Source organism: Opisthorchis viverrini (assembly GCF_000715545.1).
Source record: "Opisthorchis viverrini unplaced genomic scaffold opera_v5_25, whole genome shotgun sequence".
Lineage (NCBI taxonomy): Eukaryota > Metazoa > Platyhelminthes > Trematoda > Opisthorchiida > Opisthorchiidae > Opisthorchis > Opisthorchis viverrini.
The window spans coordinates 2185461-2204524 of record NW_008751681.1 but is presented as its reverse complement, the minus strand read 5'-3'; the positions used below and the strand labels follow the sequence as shown (position 1 = coordinate 2204524).

General features: G+C 46.1%; 3 protein-coding genes across 3 annotated transcripts; 1 reads left to right on the top strand and 2 right to left on the bottom strand.

Annotated features, from left to right (window-relative positions):
* Positions 1-9210: 9210 nt before the first annotated feature.
* Positions 9211-10113, bottom strand: T265_02175 (hypothetical protein; the record flags this gene model as incomplete). Its single annotated transcript, XM_009166349.1, has 1 exon — positions 9211-10113. The coding sequence occupies one exon, from the start codon at positions 10111-10113 to the stop codon at positions 9211-9213; it is 903 nt and encodes a 300-aa protein (XP_009164613.1).
* A 1598-nt stretch (positions 10114-11711) lies between these two features.
* On the top strand, positions 11712-18411 carry T265_02174 (hypothetical protein; the record flags this gene model as incomplete). Its single annotated transcript, XM_009166348.1, has 3 exons — positions 11712-11737; positions 17911-17984; positions 18260-18411. The coding sequence occupies 3 exons, from the start codon at positions 11712-11714 to the stop codon at positions 18409-18411; spliced, it is 252 nt and encodes an 83-aa protein (XP_009164612.1).
* Positions 12175-15824, bottom strand: T265_02173 (hypothetical protein; the record flags this gene model as incomplete). Its single annotated transcript, XM_009166347.1, has 2 exons — positions 12175-12359; positions 14195-15824. The coding sequence occupies 2 exons, from the start codon at positions 15822-15824 to the stop codon at positions 12175-12177; spliced, it is 1815 nt and encodes a 604-aa protein (XP_009164611.1).
* Positions 18412-19064: the final 653 nt, after the last annotated feature.

The following is a 19064-nucleotide window of genomic DNA, read 5'->3' as shown; positions in this document are numbered from 1 at the left end:
CCGCACTTGTCACACTGTAATCGGAACTAATACAACTTCCAAGATACGTAAGACACTCCACAACTTCCAGTGTCTCTCCTTAGATTGTAGGTGGCACTTTAAGTGACTGTGTCTGACCGCGCGTTCAGTGCGTGTCCACGAGCATGGCTTTACACTGTGGGTGCAAAGCACAAACCAGAGGACTTCGGTCATTTCATCCCAAAACACTTGCGTCTTCTCTTTTTCAACCATGAGAACGATGTCGTCTACATAGTCCAGACCGACAAGGTTTTCACCAGCGTCTATTTGAACACTAGGGTTTTGAAGACCTTCCAGTGTTCGTCTCATTACTTCATCGGTCACGAAATTGAATAGGAATGCATTGTGTTGGCACCCCTGATGAACACCGCTTTGTGTACGGAAGCTTCCGGAGAGCTTTCCGTGTACTCACACGCCCGAAATTTTTGATAATACAAATAATTCATCATGTTCACAAACTTTCATCCACAATAATTATATTAATAATTAGCTAGCTCTCTAGAAGCTATCTGAGGGTTATCATGATCAGGAGACGGAACATTAAACGTTCACTCAGTGTCTATTTTTGCTGTCGGTTCTTCAATTGGGGATTGTACAAATTAGGGATTAGGGACAATGGCAATCACGTGACCAGTGGTGTTTCCGGCTCATTTTAGTGTCTCAAAGCACCTCACCGATAGCAACGACTACGTTGATTCCTCACATCTGTTGCCAGCATTTTTGACTGATTCACTAAAAGAAGACTTCTTGGATTCCGTTTTGCTGGGCAGCTGGAAAAGACGACAGCGCAGACTTCCGTTTCTTGACTCACTCATCCCCCACACAGAGATTACATTAAGACTGACGCCTAAACGAACTTGTGGCGTAGTTAGACTCTGAGTCCGGATGCGTGCTGCGTTCTGCATCAAAGACCTACTTAAGGTCCGATGAGTTTTCTGTGCGCGCTCAAAAACACCATGTGCTGGGTACTGGACATCGATCAATGAGCTGTTGGAAGCAGCTTGTAAAGCACTGTACACCAGGTTTCAACTTTCGGCCCGCCAAGACTTCCCACCGCCAAATGTAGATGAAAATCTGCACCACGTGGGAACATGGTCTGGATCAATCCATGCATTCCAGACTGACCGGCGCCCTGTCATCAGTACCTGATGGCTGCATGGTCAGTTTAGCTCCAAACAGTTTCCGGGTGCGCAACTATTCTCACTTCTATCAGGCCCGATGCTGCTGGGAAACAGTTGGTGGTCAGTACAAAGCGCTACATTTTGCCTCTAGACCTATAAAGATGTGCATCTGTTTAACCGAGACGGCCCGCTTTTGTGCTGAAAACCCCTGCTATTATGACAACCTGAGATCTTTGTGGACAAGTGTGGTTGGATCCCGATAAAAATTCCACTGAACTGGAAGCGTAGTTGGCGGATTGGTAGACACTACAAGCAAAGGGCAGCTTCTGTTTCTATCACTACGAGTTTCTACCGAAATGGACAGTCGGATGCTTATAGGCGCTCATGTTAGAAGCCTAGACTCCCAACATGAGGGCTGCACCAACATCAAGACATTCTGCCTCAGCAGCTGAAGCTTCGTCCGGGTTTCGTGTTCGATGAAATAAACAGTGCGCAAAAGAGTGGCGTAACACATTTGCTCAAGCGTTCGCACCTTATTCGCTGCGATAAAAACAGTGAAGCGGGGCGCGGGTCGATAGACATGGATGATGGCGTGGGACCGGTCATATTAATGGGTGATCGAATGATGTGACTACATTTGGGTCCTATGGGAGAGACTTTACTAAATGAGAAGGTCGATGTGACATGAAGACCTTGTCGTTTGCGTCTTGCATTGACATATGTGAGATGAGCAACTGTCAGAGGATCAAAACTTAACAGGAAATGTGATTAAGGCCTTTTGGCTTAAAAGCCTGTTTGTGTACAACTGTCAGGATGGTCCAACTTTTAATGAATAAATTACTACTCCCGTCTTGACCATCTACCGCTACCCGTTGATAAGTTAGCAGGAAAGGTCGGATACCGCGTCATCGTCCTCAAGTATAACAATATGGATTGCTGGAATGTGCAGACCGTCGCACCACGAAAAGGTCCAGCCTCTTCGTGTTGGGTTTTATTAGCACTGTCTATCATACCATTGATGTGGTAAGGTACCTACTCATTACAATCTAGCCTTGTTGCAATAATTCAATGTAGAGCATCCATTTGCGCACATAGTGCCGAATCTCGGGCAACGGACGGCTGTGAGATAAGCAGAAATAACGGTGGTAGTGGGTCTCTAGATTATTGCACAGGGGTGCATTGGATAAGTTGAAAAATGTGTTCCAAAGTGCACTTGTCGACGCACGCTTTAAGAGCCACGTGAAAGAACTGCTTGAATCGTTTCGATTTGCTCAGACGTACCTTCCAATTGGTTATCAAGTGACTACTAAAATTTAGATCAAATGCAGGCAGCAATCAGCTTTGTGGACCGTGATGTTACTGGACTGCCCAGAGTGATTAATTTACGCGGAAACTGCGCCAAGCATAAGCACTTTACGTATTGTATCTGTATGTGTCGAGCAGTAAATGCATTGTTTTGGTCTGCCAAAACTCCCAAATTGTAGCAGCATTCTGTTGAGTTATATGTCGGTGAGTTGGGGCTTACTCATTGTGGTAAAAAAAGTTGCTTAAATTTTACCGCGGCTTTGGACGATGCTTGCAGACTTTAAAAACGAGCTTTGGGTGGTTTTAAACTTTTTGGGCTTTTTATTTCCGGCGAAAAATCATTGGAATTAACTAGTTTTGCTATTTACTATCAATTCCCACAAAATATACTGTAAGCTAAGAACACAGTGTTGCTTGGTCTACTCTGTACTGTTAGTGGTCGCTACTCGAGTATAGTTTGCTCCATCTTGCTAGGTCGTAGTGGTAGGAAATTACCTTACAATCAGAAAAAATTCACAAAAAACCGAGAGTATTTTTCCTGCAATACTCTTCCAGGTGCCAAACAACACAGTGCGCTGGCGCGGTGTCATNATTATGAAGAAACGCCGCCATAGGGCTTACTCATCTGAAATCCGCTGCATGAGGCAACTGAAAACAGTCTGTCCTAGCTCCATCTGTAATCGAATAGTGGTACCTTAATAGAATGTGATCAATATGGAGCCCTTTGAGGACAATTGTACTGCCTCATTTCCAAATCAGGGGGGGCTGACCGGTTCATTCGTGTATTGCGTCCTTCAACCAAAGTCACTGCATGGGAGCTCGTTCTCTGCTTCAGTCGAAACGCCAATCAAAGTATCTCATTTTACTGAGGCAGTACTGTTAGGTTGATGAAAACACGCCGATAGCTGACTCTTAGCTTTTCTTGGAGCTCATCAGATCGTCGTAGCCACCGAGTTTTCGTTTATCTCTTTTCCTACTTTTTACTCAGGTGGAGTTGTGCACCCTTGTTGCAAATCAACTTCGTGTCAACTGGCATCAGATAATTCTCAACCGAATGTGTCGAACAAATCCCTCTCATGATCTAGCTGGAACGATATTTAAGATATCAAAGTAACTCACCTAGGCGCAATATGATTCCCGCCAACACCGTGGTCAATGGTTGTATACACCCAACTACGTGCAGCTTGCTGTGTAAATGAGAAATATAAGTGATGACGTACCGAGGACTACGCCTATCCGCTAATCCCCATGAATGGCAAAAACGGTACTGAACTGTCGAAGAGTTCTCATCTGTCTTTTTAAACAGAAACTAAAAAGCCTCTTGATTCGCCATCCAAATCTACCGCATTGCTCGTAAAAATCACGGCCAGACCACGACAGTGTTTCTTACTACTCTGTGGGAGTACGAATGGTCTTGCTCGACCACGCGCAACTGACGATGATATTAATGTCAATGCTACCACTGAGCACATGTTGTATCTTACGGTGGCCGTCTATGGGTTACGCCTGCGCTGAGCCTGCCAGACTACGCGATAGGGAGAAGACAGAGAACTGGGGACACGGCTGTATTGCCGGGACAAAACATACAGAGCGTCTGTGTAAATATATAGGATGACTAAGTGACCAAATATAGCCGTTCACGTGTTCGCTCCGTACAGCCAGTGGTGGTGTTCCGGTCGTGAACAGTCTCAGGCCCACTACGCTGGTCGTGTGTTGCTAGGCCGTGTTTGGTGGAAGCCACCAACTCACCTACTTTCCGGACGTGTCGTACCGATGGTGACCTTGGGGATGTCACTCTGCACATGTGCTTTTTCTTCTGTCTGGGCGCGCCCTGACAGTATGGGTCACGGATAAGGGAACACACCAGATAGCCTTTGTTCATATATGTCGGTAAAAACGCCTTCGGGATATGGTATATCCCGAAGCATCGTGGCGGTCTGATGATGCTTCAACCCATAAAATCGGTCAACGCATTTATAATAGTCTTCTGCAGCTAATAATGATGTTTTTCTGTTTGTTTTTACATTAATGCAACACGAAGCGGCTCATGGGGTTCGTTATGGGCCAGCTGGGTTGTCAGAGCATATCTTAAACACTTACGACATTGCCCTTTGTATTAATGTAAAAGGTGAATTTCAGTGAGTTTCAATTATTTTGGATCGCAAAGGGGTGGACAGAAATAACAACGGTGGATGCTCATTGATTGCCAGTGGGTTGGGTTGTGCAGTGAGTGGACAGCCCGCGTTGCCGGTTTATCATCGTAAAACTACTACCGTTCAACTAGAGGAGCATCTGTGGTGCATCGCTTGTGCCCCATATGTACAGTCAAGCCATCTGATTACAATTTTCCCAGTATAGCTCACAAATGTAATTCTCAAGCTACTAAGCTGACCTCACATTCCCTGAGGAGCATGGCAACCCAAACACAGGTCATCCAAACAGCACCCTAGTCATAGTGAATAGTTAAGGCTGTGTAAGTTTACTGAGATGTTACTGAGGAAAATGTTGGTGCATCAGACTGCATAGAAGGCCAGTGGTTCGTTCGCTGAGCTGGGTAGTATTTTGTCATTTACTCGCTAACCGAGGTAGCACCATTACTGCGTTCGTTATGCAGCTTTGCGTTAATCGTTGTTGGTTTTTACGTGCATCGGAACCAAAGAGCAACACACAGGTTGCAAGCACGCCAAATACCATTCTCAGTGAGTCACGTGTCTAACCAGGGATATCCACATGAAATCACAACACTGTTGCAGTTCAACTTATCAAACGAATAAAAAATATAGACACTCTCCATTACAGAGAAATTCCACCAGTCTAAGCCAGTTGATACGGATTCCGAACGACCGTATTTGAGGTTCGAAATTCGACGCAAAGGATAGTTCTTGTATAGTTCCCCTCGGATCGTAGTGAAACGCTTCTAAACAAATCGCTGAGCTTGAAGAACAAACCGACGCCCATCTATACACCAGAAAACGTTTTGCTTCTAAAAAAACCAAAGCAGCTAAAACAACCAAGTATCAAGATTGATCAAGCTCTAGGATGGAACAAAAAGTTATCCCGGTCGCTTGATCCTGGTATAACCCACAAAGCAAAACTTGCATATAATGTCAGCTTTCCGGCTGGTTCTAGTCTAATGTTACTCACTGAAAATTTGAGTAACGTTCTAACTTAGTTAGCCTTACGAAGCTTTCGTCAATAAATCTACCTGTTTTCCAAATGTTCCCCAAGCGGTGGTCTAGTAGTTCCCTTCAAGCTGTTATAGATCTATATTGCTCAACAACAGTGGGCTCACAATTTCGCCTCGAGTGATGAACTATTTACAAAACAATTCTGAGGCTCGCTGAACAGGTCAAGCATAGAGAAAAAACAGTACCGCACCAATTTTACTAGACTGCGATCCATCTGGATGCCAAACGCTCTTACGAGACTAACAAAAACTACATAAAAATGGTTTGCGCCACTTGGTGAAAAATTTCGGACCCAGAAATAGATCTGGAAGTTTCGGTTAGAAGTGAGCAATAATCGAAAGTGTACACCAAGATTAGATATTATTGATGTGGTTCCGTGGTGACGGTTTGTGTACCTCAGCAACGCATTGAGCTATACTGAAAGGGTGTCTGTGCGATACTGTCTCCCATACCAGGTTGATAGGTGATTAGAGGTCTGACGAACAGTCTGCTGGTCCTCCAGGTTGCGGGTTAGAATAAGTGGCGACTTGTTTCGTAGAAATGGTAATGCACTTACATTTCCCGCCTAATACCACTGCCTTGCGAATAAGCTTTTGGGCCAAAGGCCTTGCTTGAGGACGCTAATTATCCTCTTGTATGGATGTGGGCTCCCTGACAGTACTCCAGCCCTCGTACAACCATGACCTACACAACTAAAAATATTCTCATGCCACATCGGCCGTCGCGTGTTGCCGCTAGCCAGGTCGCCTTACTCGCTGCATACAGCAGGGTGGGTAAACGAAAACGAGCTACCGCTGACGCCTCCCTTGTTTATCTTTCACATAGTTCTCCATCCCCCTCCCCTGTAAGCCCAGCACTTAGGACTGGTGACTCCGTTCATCTTGAATCGGTTTTGCGAGAGCGTCTGCTCGTCACGTGGCGCCGATATCCTCAGGTGTCTCCGAATCAATCTTCAAGCCTCGACACCCAGCCTTTAATGTCCGCGCTCTAAAGCATGCAGGACAACAAACTGCTCTTACTCTCACACAGGACTCGCTTGGTTTTGATGTGTGCAAGCATAGTGGTTGAGCAAACTGTCCAATCAAACTTTATTCGCTTCCGGCTACGCACCTCTGGTGATCCAGAGTGCTGCGGCGGGATGTGCAGGGTTTCCTACTTTCCTGAGTCACCAAGCGGAAGTATCCTTACTTGACTGGATACCTGTTGATAGTCGCCTCTGTGTGATTCGTCTGGTAACGTCTGTAAAGGAGTCTTACATGAGGGAAGTTGATAGATCTGTTTGTCGTGTCTCCCTACGCCCCAACTGACTGTAGCTCCAAAGCCGTCAAAGGCAGGCTTTACTACGCCCTGAATGCCCTGTTACGGTGGTAGTTGTCGGATATCTGAATTCGCAATTGGGTGGGCTTAGCGCATCTGAGACTCAGTTAAAAGGTCGACACGAATTGGACTCGGTATGTACTGAAAGTGGTGAACGATTGCCTCAAATGCGTGCTGATTGCAGGCCGTTTTTATGCAGTACTGACTTCCGAAATGGCCGAAGTCGTCTGGCCAGATGGTGTCCTCCAACGGCCGCAAACTCAAACCGATGGTGTGGATCAATAACTGACTGCCGGTCATTTTGGAGAACATTTGTGGATTCCGACCAGGCGCTCGACCGGACTCGCTTCTCCTTATGTTTTCCAGGGCCGCGTAAGTTGCGGACAAATCGCTTCGCAATTAAGAGACTGGCAGATCCGGATGTTAGACAAATTTATCAGAATCGTATTCTAGAGTCACCTCCAAATGCTCCAACATCAGATGTGAATGCACACTGGGACGAGGTTGTCGCCCCTTTGCACAGTGCTGGGAATTTCGCCTGTGGCACGGCAGCACCAGGCGCAGACCGAAGGTGGCACTGCTTAACTCTCGGAGAAATATCCTAGCCGGCCCCCAACATAACCTGACGCGACGAATTATCTGACGCCAAGTCACATCAAGCGTGTAAGCCGACCGTAAAGTGTGGTGGACACAGAAAGCCGGTGGTGCCCAAAGGTTATTTCAGTTGATCCATGCGACCGTCCAGAATCAGAATGGAATGACCATCTTGAGTAAAGAAGAAGGCCTCGACCGGTGGGCCGAACACTTTGAACAGCAATTGTCACGGCCACCCACAAAGTGTAAGGTCATGCAGCCACTTACAGTCCAGAGAGAGGCACTGGAAGTTGTGGAGAATTTTACGTATCTTGGAATTTGTATTAGTTCTGATTGTAGTGCGACAGATGATGTGAATGCACGAATCTTCAAGGCCTGGGTCGTGTTTGCTAATTTAGGACACCTATGGCGTCAAAGCGGTGTATCCCTGAATCTCACGGGACGTGTGTATTGAGCTACAGTGCGAGGTGTTTTGTTGTATGGCTGCGAGAGTTGGCCTGTTCGAGCAGTGGAACTGAGACGTCTTCAGGTATTCAACAATCGGTCTCAGAACCATAGATCGTGTGGGTTGGTGTCGGCGAATCCGTAATGTGGCGGTTAGAAATCGATTTTCGACTATGCAACTCCCATTAAAGAATGTCCAGTATCAGAAGCTGCGTTGGTTGGGAAATGTGTTACGAATGGCTAGCCACCGTTTGCCGAAGAGAGTTCTGTTTCTCATGTCCAATTCAGAGTTGCGGAAGCACAGAAGTGGCCAAAACTTGACCTGGCAGAGGGGTATGAAAGAGATTACGAAACGCTTGGGTGCTGTCCGTGATACTAGCCTTCCAGGATGGGAACTGCGTGGTCCCCACTGCGCCTGGCTAGAAACGCTGCAAGATATGGCTGCCAACCGATGTCAAGGGTGATCTTGTTGTCAGTTTCTGTTCAGTGCCTGAATGAGTGTGCATTCCGAGGTGTAGGCAACTTGAAATGATTGTATTAAGCTAGCACTAACTCCCCCATCCACCCTTATTCTCTTCTTCACAATAAGGCTTTTAAGTAGGTCATGGTTGTACAGCAGAGAAGAATCGGTGTTGAACACTGATGTCAAGCTCTCGATTATGATGGTGATGGTGGGAGACGCGTGCACACATTTATGACTATGGTTCGTTGTTTACTTAAAACGGGAATCGCCCAACGGCACGCATGGATTCAGCAGGGCCGATTAACCTGATTAATCTGAAAAACAATCCTGGCTCGTACAGGGAAACAGTTAACATAGTTCTAGAACGTATCAGTTCACTCCAAAAGCTAGCTTACAATGCACTAGAGATCCCCCGCTAATAGTCGCAATCATAGCTACAGGAAACGGTTTATCATCATCCTACCGAAAGTTTCGTTGAAATTCACTTACAGTTCAGTTTGACGTTCACTATGCTCACATCTGCTACCCCAGTTCACATCTAACAAGCAGCTAATTGATTCGGTGCACAGAGTACTTTCGGGGCATGTCAACAGGCTTAATCCCAACAAAAACCTGCGCTCACGAATTAAAAACAAGAAATCTGGTTCGGATATTCAAGATTCACAGCAAAACAAGATCACATGGGAAATAAACACAAAGTCACGAAGAAACAGCCCGAGTCCCAAAATAAAGCAACATACGGAGAAAGCGGCAATCTTCTTCACGTCATCAACTTCCGGCATTGTTTAGCCACATTGACCACCTGTTCGAATTTAGTCCCCAAGTCAGTGTTGAAACTGATATCAATGCCAGAATGCATGTGCTGAGAGATAAGAGCAGTAAGTTCGACAAGATCTGGTATTGCGGTTGAGTTTAACAGAGCTTGCAGTGCGGGTGATGTGGTTGTCTCTTTGGAATTGTTTGAAGATCTTCGAGAAGATACAAAGTCGGAAAGCCAACTAACCAGGTCAGGAACACATTTTCCGGGTGCAGTTACGGGCCAACCAGTCGCGACCTGAGCGAATAGACACACGGCTGCCAGGCTTGCCGTGGCTGCCAACCGCATATCCGCTTCTTTGTGAAGCGCCTCTATTGCTGTTTGTAGTTGCAGTTCAACTTGTAGGGCTAACTCATTCGCCTTGCTCCGTTCCTCTTTCCTGCGTTTGTTGTCTACCCGCGCATGCAAAGTAGGTAGGCTGATGCCAGTATGATCCGTCGCCAAAGCTTCCACAGCCAAATAATAGTCGGTCAAACCAACGTTTGCTGTTTGCTGGATTGCCCGCATTTTCTCGATTACGTTTTGTAGAGCAGAGGATGTCTGAGCGGCATCTGCAGCACCCGAGTGTTTCAGCATCTCGACCAACTGTTGGCGCTGATCCGGGGTCATGGGATTGACAAAGTCTGGGCTACTAGGGGAGGGCGAATCAGTTTGAATAGCACCGGTGCTGTCTTTTTGGTCGTCTGGCTTATTGCTGGAGGCGGGAGTAGGCCACTGGACGCCATAAGTTTGTGCTAAATGTACACATAATCTGTCCACCAAACAAGCTCCATGTGATTTAGCAAGGTGACGTATCAATTGCATCTGGAGGACTGGCCGATCAATGCCACTGATTCCACGTTCCATAAGCTGTGAGGAAATTAAGATCAAGAGTCTCGGAATAAAAAAAGCCTTGTATAAGCCAATATCGATCATCCATCCTAGATACTTAAACTGGAAAAGTACCGACCGATAATTAACAAAATAAACAGATACAAATCAGTCTGACAGCAACAGGCGAGGGGATTCGTACAGATCGTTCAACTAGATAAATAAACAAGCAAACAAAAACGGCATCCATTTTGGCAAGCGAGACTCCGGGGAGAGGGTGATCGAAAAAACCACAAGTCAACTGGAAGTATACCAGAAGCTTCCATAGTCGTACATGATCGAGTGACAACTGATGAACTAGAAAACAAAGTGGATTTTCACTTGCCCATAAAGCATGTCTGACAGATGTGGTATAGAGTTTCGGATGCTGGTGAACAGAAACTACTAGTAAAACGCATCACTTCATTTAAGCCCACAATGAGGACTGGGAGCAGTTTTCGCTAATGATGTACTATCAGATCACCGCAAAGTGCTTAAGGTTTGCCTGCGCTCCCTAATCATCAGCAATCGAAACGAAGATCTGCTCATTTGTCGTGTTTCCCATCATTTCGTCTCCCATCATTTCACTTACATCACTGTGTTCGGTCAGAACGTGCTGAGTCAAAAGTCGCGGAAAAGTACGTTTGACGTGTCAGAATAGTTTAGTCAAGTGGAAATGATGCAAAACAATTACCCAAGCCAGCTGACCAAGCCAAAACAGTCGGATTTTTACATAACAGGAAATCCAGCAAATCAGAAGCACATGTTCGTATGCGACCCTACTACAAAAAATACGTGCCCATGCACGTTCGCTGAAGATATCCAATGAGTTAGTAGTTTCTATTTATTTGGTTCGCTCACCCCGTGGAATATCATCCACCTATGGTGTTGTCATGTTAATCAATCACTCGTTCACCCGTAACACCCTTCCGGTGCCTAGCTGCCATGCCACCCGAAGGAAGCACGAGGGCTGAGATGCTGCAAGGTTGCCCAAGCCTAGACAGGGGAAGTCGAGAGGCAGTGGTCGGGTTCGAACCACGGACCTTCCGGTCAGTAAATTCGCGCTCTAACCACTTAAGCCATCTCGCCCTATGTTGTCATGTAGCTTCTCTCTGATCTCATGCCAGGATTCGGATATCCAAATTCGACTTTCTAAGACTTTAACTATGACGATTCAGATAATCTGTCTAGGTTACGCGTTATTCAACCTGATGTATGGATAATGGGTTAAATAGAAAGAGAACCTTTCGAAGGTGAAACATGATCATGACCTGCTTGGGAAGATTCGTTTGTGTGCGATTTCACACCAACTCCTTCAAGTATCTTCGCTATTCTGGGTTTTCCTGCTTTGATGTCGCGCTAGGGGTCGATGCAGACAGACAAACGAGGTGCGGTAGGGTTGCGGACTCAGTTCAATTCAGTTTATCAGCGGTGAACAATGTAATAAGCTTCGGCTAGTTTCGGACATCGGAAAATGGGACAGTGTGGAAGATACAACCAACCACTGGAGGCGATGTTATGTTCGTTTAGCTCGGGAAACCTGGCAGCTACACATTGAAGGCAACAGCTTTGATTCATGACTACGTGACTGAGCCATGTCTGCCAGTATTATTGACCACTAGTAAGTTGAGTCAAAGGGTGCTCATCAAGGATGGCGGTAGTTGTCGATCCGACAGAGTTTGCTGATAAGTATTTTAAGACTTCATTGCCAGATCACAGACTGTTCACCACTAGGCTGCTTTCGCTCGCTTACCTCGAGGTAGCTCAGCGATTAACGCGTGAACTTAACGACCGGAAGACCCCTGGTTTAAACCCATCCCCGGGATCTCGACTTCTCCTGTCTAGGCCTGAGGAATCTGACATTACCTTGCCCTCATGCTTCCTTCGGATGGCGTGGCACCTATACACTGATGGGATGATACCACTGGATAATATTATTATCATTGGAGTTACAGGGTCCCCATCCAGGGGTGCTGCACTGTTCGACTTAGTGTACTAATTAGTGTTTTCATACTTCGTTGTCTGGTCATACACTGTCCACCTCTCAGTCGCTTCCACTCAATGCAGGGCTGCGTGAAAGGAGCTCTGGGGGTAGACAGTATTCTGGGATGCAGAGGCATGTCCTAACCAGCATAACCTAAGAAGCCTGGGTAATTCATCCATCGTGGGAGAGACCTTTCTTAAAACCCTGTGGCGTACCTCAACATTGCTAATCCGACGTTCCCGCGAGACAGAAAAAATGCCTCGAAGACACCGATGGTGAATGACAGCTCTGGTAGGTCCCGTCCGAGTTGCAGACAACAGAAACGGTGAGAAGTGCGCCTGAACGCTGATCTACGCATGAGTCATATTTCGGATGTTCATGTTACAAGGGTGTCTCCTGAATGGCCACATTCTTATAGTTACCAAGTGAGTAACCTTAAAAATAACGATAGCATCATATCCAATCCGACTTTCTGCAGGAAATTAAAAAATAGTTGCGTAGATGCAGTGTTAACGAAAATACAAGCCCAAAAGCGGTGGCCGCATAATTCCTTCACACATCGAACAAGTTTCTGAAAGCAGTCCACTTCTTACTAAGGCCATGGTGCACGGAAATAACAAGGCGAAAGTGCAGAACGGTTTTGCTTTATAGTTCCCTCTTTACAGGTCTACCTTGCGGAGTTATCCTTTCTGGAAGGGAATTAACTGATGACTTAAGTGTACTTAACTGAGGACCCAGAAGAAAGGATTGCTTCTTGCATACTCACACTGTACGATACAAAGTGTGTCTCATGTGACGGATAATGACGGTTAGAGAAGTAAATTCGTCACTCTCGCACTGATTTGCAGACCAGCTGCAAAAATGTTTACCGTATCCAACAGCTTACAAATTGAGGGAAGGGATATCTATTGCCTTTCGCATTTCCTACGAATGTGATAGCGGAATCAGTCAGCTTTCGGGCAATAATCCGAAACACAGCAGAGCACAAGTAAGGTGCTTTTTGTGTCTTACTGTTCTCGGGTGGTGAACAAATTGTGTAACAGTGTAGGCGATACTTACACTTACTTACTTACACTTAAGTGTAATGAAGGACCGCCCAACCCTGTCCTCAATACATGCTTTTTTGTCTCCATGGTTTGCATGGGTCCTATAATAAGTTCTGGAGCTGAACCATTCGGGGGACTAAAGCTGCATGGCTCGGTGGTGCGTTAGCTAAGACTTGACAACAAATATGGTAAGTAGTACGGTTCCACGCCAGAAACCACGTCCGCACCACAGCCATTTTTAAATCCGCGTTTGCCACTGGGCTAGCCCGAATATGAAGCTAAGCAATGTCAGTAGGGCCCTTTAGTTTATTCGGAGTGTTTCGTCGCATACTTTGGTGTCTCAAGATGATTCAGCGGTCAAGGCGCGGACTTACTGCCCAGAAAGTCTCTAGTTCGGACCAAACTTAGGCAGCCTGACAGTATCTCAAATGTTGAAATCCCTTCGGGTGGTACTGCAGCTAGGCGCCAAAAGGGAATTACAGACAAACCATTATTTATTATTTGGATGTCCTGAGATGTTGACCATGGCGAGCAACAGACCTTTTCCTCTTCTAGAAATCAGTCAATGTAGACAACGAATCAATGAGAATAGTAAAGACTTGTTATCTATGGTGACAAATAAGCGAGTCGCCCAAAGTCTTGATTCAACTAAGCACCATTTCCATGGGACGTTTGTGACTTCTAGTGTATCAGTCCATGGAAGACATCTGGAAGTGTGCTCCATCGAGAATTGGCTCGACCAGTCCAGCAGTATTTCGAATAACCTCAGACACCCGCGAGAACACTGAAACACATTCAACAAATTGGTGACTGCAGGTCAGTATGATTACCACGCAGTGACATCTGTCAGTTCGCCCCGTACGACAAGCTGCAAAATAAGGGGTTCTGAAGGAAAAGAGGCATGACTGAGGATACCCACTGAAAGCTACTCAAGAGAACTGCTACGTAACTGGAGCTAACATCGCAGACGTACGCACTCAGGTATCGTCTCAAAATAAAATGTGATCTTTGCCATAATAAGGAAGTAATCCTGTATAAATGCCCCGACTTGCCTGAATTGCAAATAGCATGTTGTTAATGACCTCCTGAGTTTGCGCAATGGTTTCTCGTCTGCGAGCTGTATCGGAATTCGGCACAAAGATGGAATCCAGGATGTTGGAAAACGAACGTTCAAGTTGCGGTAGTAAACATGAAACTATGCCAGAGACTATTTCTCCAGGTAATTCTGAAGACAACGCATTGCTCAGTACGTCGTTCAGTTCGTCTGCTGAAATCCATTTGGCAAAGACGGATTCAGTAGATGATGTCCACACATCGTAGCCATCGTGATCTGCATCGGCTTCCAGCTGCCCACCACCTTGTCGACGTTTCGATGGCAAGTATTTTTTCTTAACGTTCTTCATCTTGATTTCTCGTGCACCCATGCCGAATCCGCCCTTGTTCGTGTGGTGGGAACGTTTTGATAGTTCGGCATTAAGTTCCGAAGCAGCGTTACGCGAGTGTGACGCGGCCAGGTTTTGACGATTTTCCCGTGCAGCCAACTCTGCTCGCTCGCGTATTAGTTTATCAAAGTGCTTCATGCATCCATTTACGAATTCTTCTGATACAACAAACAGTCCATCTTCGACAGTACGAAGTGAAAGCTTTTTAATATGCTTCGTAACCAAATCTATACGATCTTTTACACTGAGCCCCGCTGGAAGACAATGAGATAAATCCGCCCAGGTCGCATCACGAGCTGCCTCCTCAACAACAGCTTTCAAGTGGTCAATGGCCATCGGACCCATGCTAACACCGGAGAGATGCACAGCGTTCGGTAGCAGAGAACGCAAATACGAAGCTGGATCGGTCGCGCCCAGCCGTTTCAAATACGTCCACTCCACGTAGCCATTTTGCGAATAAAAAGCACGCACATAAGAGTCTTCGGCACGAGAGTAACAGGTCGGAACGTACGTACCACGTCCAGCTATCAAACAGCCACACAGTTGTCCGTTAGCAATCAAACTTCCAACAATCCCAGAGAGTAAGTTCTCAGGGACATTCAACTTTGAAGCCGCGGAGGAAAGCGTCACAGGACGCATAATTGCAGTGAAGTAGCCGCGAACCATGGCTCTATTTTTGGCCATAAAAGTGTCAGTAATATACTTCTCTCCGTACTTCTGAACTCGAAATAGTAAACCCTGATACTCGTTAAGAATATTCACCAGAAAGGTAGTAGGGAGTCCGAATACCGTAGCAAGTTCACCAATGGTAACCTCCCCGCGCTCCTCCAGGCGATCTTGTATTTCGTGTGCCACCTGACGGACGTACGACTCGCTGATGACCTCTCCTGGAATACTAATCAAACGATCCGCGCACTTGGATTGTGCGTCCGCAACGATCACCTCAGAAAGTCTTGCTTCGACAATCAAAGGATCAACATCAAGGTTTGAAGCAAGTTCCATCAGAGTAACCCGACCGTTGTGTGCCTCAACCTCTTCACGGATTTCCTTCTGCAGTTCTTCTCGCGTCAGATAAGATCGTCCATCTGTTGTGAAGATTAGTTTAAGGCGATTTGTGTTGGTCAGGTATTTTACTATATCTACCCAGGTACGCTCTGACAGACGCAGGGCGCTTGATTTGTCCTGGGTTGTTTTGAGTTTTGCCGCGAGTTCTCGAACTTCAGCCCAAGTAGCCATATTAGAAATATTACAGGAACTGCAGCATAGATCTGAAAGGAGAAACAAAACCCTATAAAAGATCAGTTAAAAGTAGAAAGTGAGAAATAATAATTTCACGGGACTTCGCTAGCGATAGCACGGATATTATGGCAGTTGTAACTCAAGTGATGCTGACTGTGCTGGGTAGCACAACTAAGAGACGCAACAGCCTGAACGGAGAATCAGTATGCGTCTCTTAATGGAGTATCTGAATCAGGTTTAAGGTCAGTTGAAATATCCTTCTCCTAAAGAGTGCAATGCATTTTGGGAGTTGCTTATTGTGACACAATGTGTGAAAGACTACTAGAAATGCATTGACCATACGGGGTATCAATCCACCTACCTTTGGAAGATGATTATTCGGACGATCGGTCTGTACCTAACTGATACGTCTGTCCGCCATCCAAAGACGGGAAACCATGACAGCACTTTCTCCGTCGTTCAAAACAGTTTTAATAGAGAAATGGCGCCGCAAACTGGAGTCATTCTACACACTGTGAGATGAATTCTACCTGAGCCTATCTGGTTGAGATCAAGGACAGTAGCTCGTACAGCGCTTCTCCATTGGCAACCATTGGACTGGTCGGTGGCTCAGTCCGCGCCTCGGACTGGTGACGAGAACGGTAGATTAGGATCACGTCTAGATACCACTATGATAAACTTCTGAGACCTGGTGTTATTCGAACATGTTATTACTTCAGCTTCGGTGCGTAACAACATCATGCACATATGTGTGACGACATATGCACAAAACTTCTTGCAGCTCTTCCACATTGTAAGAATCAATCCCTTACAGTCAACAAGTGATTGGGCCTTGTCATAGGGGAAGAGTTTGTGCCTCCAAAGGAGCTATACTGAAGGGTCTCCGAGCATGACTGTCCCACATGGTCAATGGTGAGGGGTTTGACTAACACGGAGAAGTACCACCGCCCGACTTAGAGAAGCCATGCGTGGTTCGCCACTCGCGCTACCGAAGTGGGATGCCTGCCCCACGCCCATCAAACAAGCCATAGTGTACAAGTTACACTGACTCTCCGCTCTGCTGTCCCCCATGACTTTCCAGCCTCTCAATAGTTTAAATTGCAACGTCAACTCTTTCCGCGTTGTTTTTTTGTTGAAACTCAACGTCTGATGGTCTGAGGTCTGGTGACCTCACGCATATTCAGTTGCCGAACTACTTGACTGCTTCCACTTTAAGGGTAGATTTGTTTCTACACATATCCCTCCATCACTGGTTCGAGGATATGTATTCTTTATACCTGTAAGCCCAATTTTCAACTTTTATGGTTCGGGTTTACTGGTCTGTTAAAACAAATAAGTTTGTCGTGCTTATCAGCTACCAAAAGGCAACAGCGTGTCCTTCTGTCGGACTAAATGAAGTGTATACCTTACTCTGACCCACATCAGAACCCCGTGTTGTCGGTGGCTCTTCTCAAAGACCCAGGCATTTTTTGTTGCCCTGGAACAATTCACACACTTGATCAGTTCTTAAAAATTGTGACATCTCGTCGGAATAATTGCCTCCAATTAAAATTTCTTTCTTTAAATGGAACGCTCAAGAGTTCATCCTTTTCTAGCAAAACTTGCGTATTCCTGAAGACAACGCCTTCCTAAATGATTACCAATATGGATTCGGACGCCACCACTCCACTATCATTCAGCGTTCTCCTGACTGTCGATTGTTCGAACCTATGGAGCTGCCTGTCGATCCTTCAAAATCCTTATTTTCTGTGAGGGCACTGCATGCCAACTGTGTGGGCAAGTATAGTTATGTAGCGAGTTTCCACCGAAGTCCACTGGTGTAAGATGACCCTGAAAATTCGCCGTGAACTTGTGAATGACGTCCTGCTTGAGACTTCCAGGATGTCTCTGAAGGCTCAGCATAGTCATCGCCAGAGACTGCAACGTCAGTACTGACACAACCGCTTTGCTGCCGTACAATCGCACATTTCATTTGAGTTTAAAGCCTTAAAATAGGCTCGAGATAGGTTAATGAGTAAGGCGCCAGTTTACGGACCGGACCGTCCGTGGTTCGAACCCAACCTCAGCATCTTAACTGCTCCAGTCTAGGTTTCGACAACCTCGCAGTATCCAAGCCCTCGTACATCGTTCCGTTGGCTTGGCAGCTAGGTACCGAAGGTGTGCTAAAGCCGAACATTTTTAAAGCCTTAAAATGGAAAAGTAGAGTGAAAGAGAAAGGCACCTGGTGCTAGCCTACTACAGGTTAGGTATTCATCTAACTGTCTTGGAGGCATATATACCTTCAAGCCCTCAGTCAGACAATCTGCAAAGACTAATGATGTGAGGAGATTTAGTGATTCTCAATAAACACTTCATTCTGACGGTGAAGTAAATCCATGCTGAAAAGCCGAGATGCACGGTGCAGATATTTCATCCTTGTTGGGGATCATCAGCAGTGAGCTACTCAGTAGACTGCGAGTTTATCATCATCATCGACAGCATGATATCAGTGTTCAACACCGATGCTTCACTGCCGTACAAACATGATTTATTTGAAAGCCTTATTGTAAAGAAAAGGATAAAGGTGGACGGGGAAGGGACTTAGTGCTAGCTTAACACAATCATTCCGAGATGCCTACACCTCCAGACATTCACTCAGGCAATCTGGACTGAGAATTTCGAACCCACAACCTCCCGACGGTAGTCGAGCACCCAAACGTTTGGTCAGAACAGGCTGAGTGGCAAGTAGTTAGCTCTACCTCATCCTTCAATCAAGGAAACCGCACCACAAGGTTACATATTGACTGGCTCCCCAAGAAAGAAACTGGCAACAGCACTGGCGTCGGCTGGCTGCTATTTCATGCAGTGTCTCCAACCAAGCGAGAGGGGAGGCCATGGAGATCCCATCCTGAAGGGTGAATCGCTACACCATATACTTTCGTAATCTCTTTCACACCCTTCTACCAATTCATACACCCTCCGCTTCGTAGTTTACAACATCCTAACGAATGCTGCCACAAGACTGAGTGAGATCAAATCCAAATCTCATGCTTGAAAGTGATTCAATGGAGGTTGCAGATAGATTTGTTTAACTGGGCAGTTGCATAAGTTCCACTGGACTGATTGAAGTTGAGATCACTTCTTGAATTGGTAGATTTTGCCAACCGCCGACACCTACGGGGACGACGTGGTGACAGTTAGTTTGTTAAGGGCAAGGTTTACGCTGCGATAGCGTGATCCATTCTGCTTTATGGATAA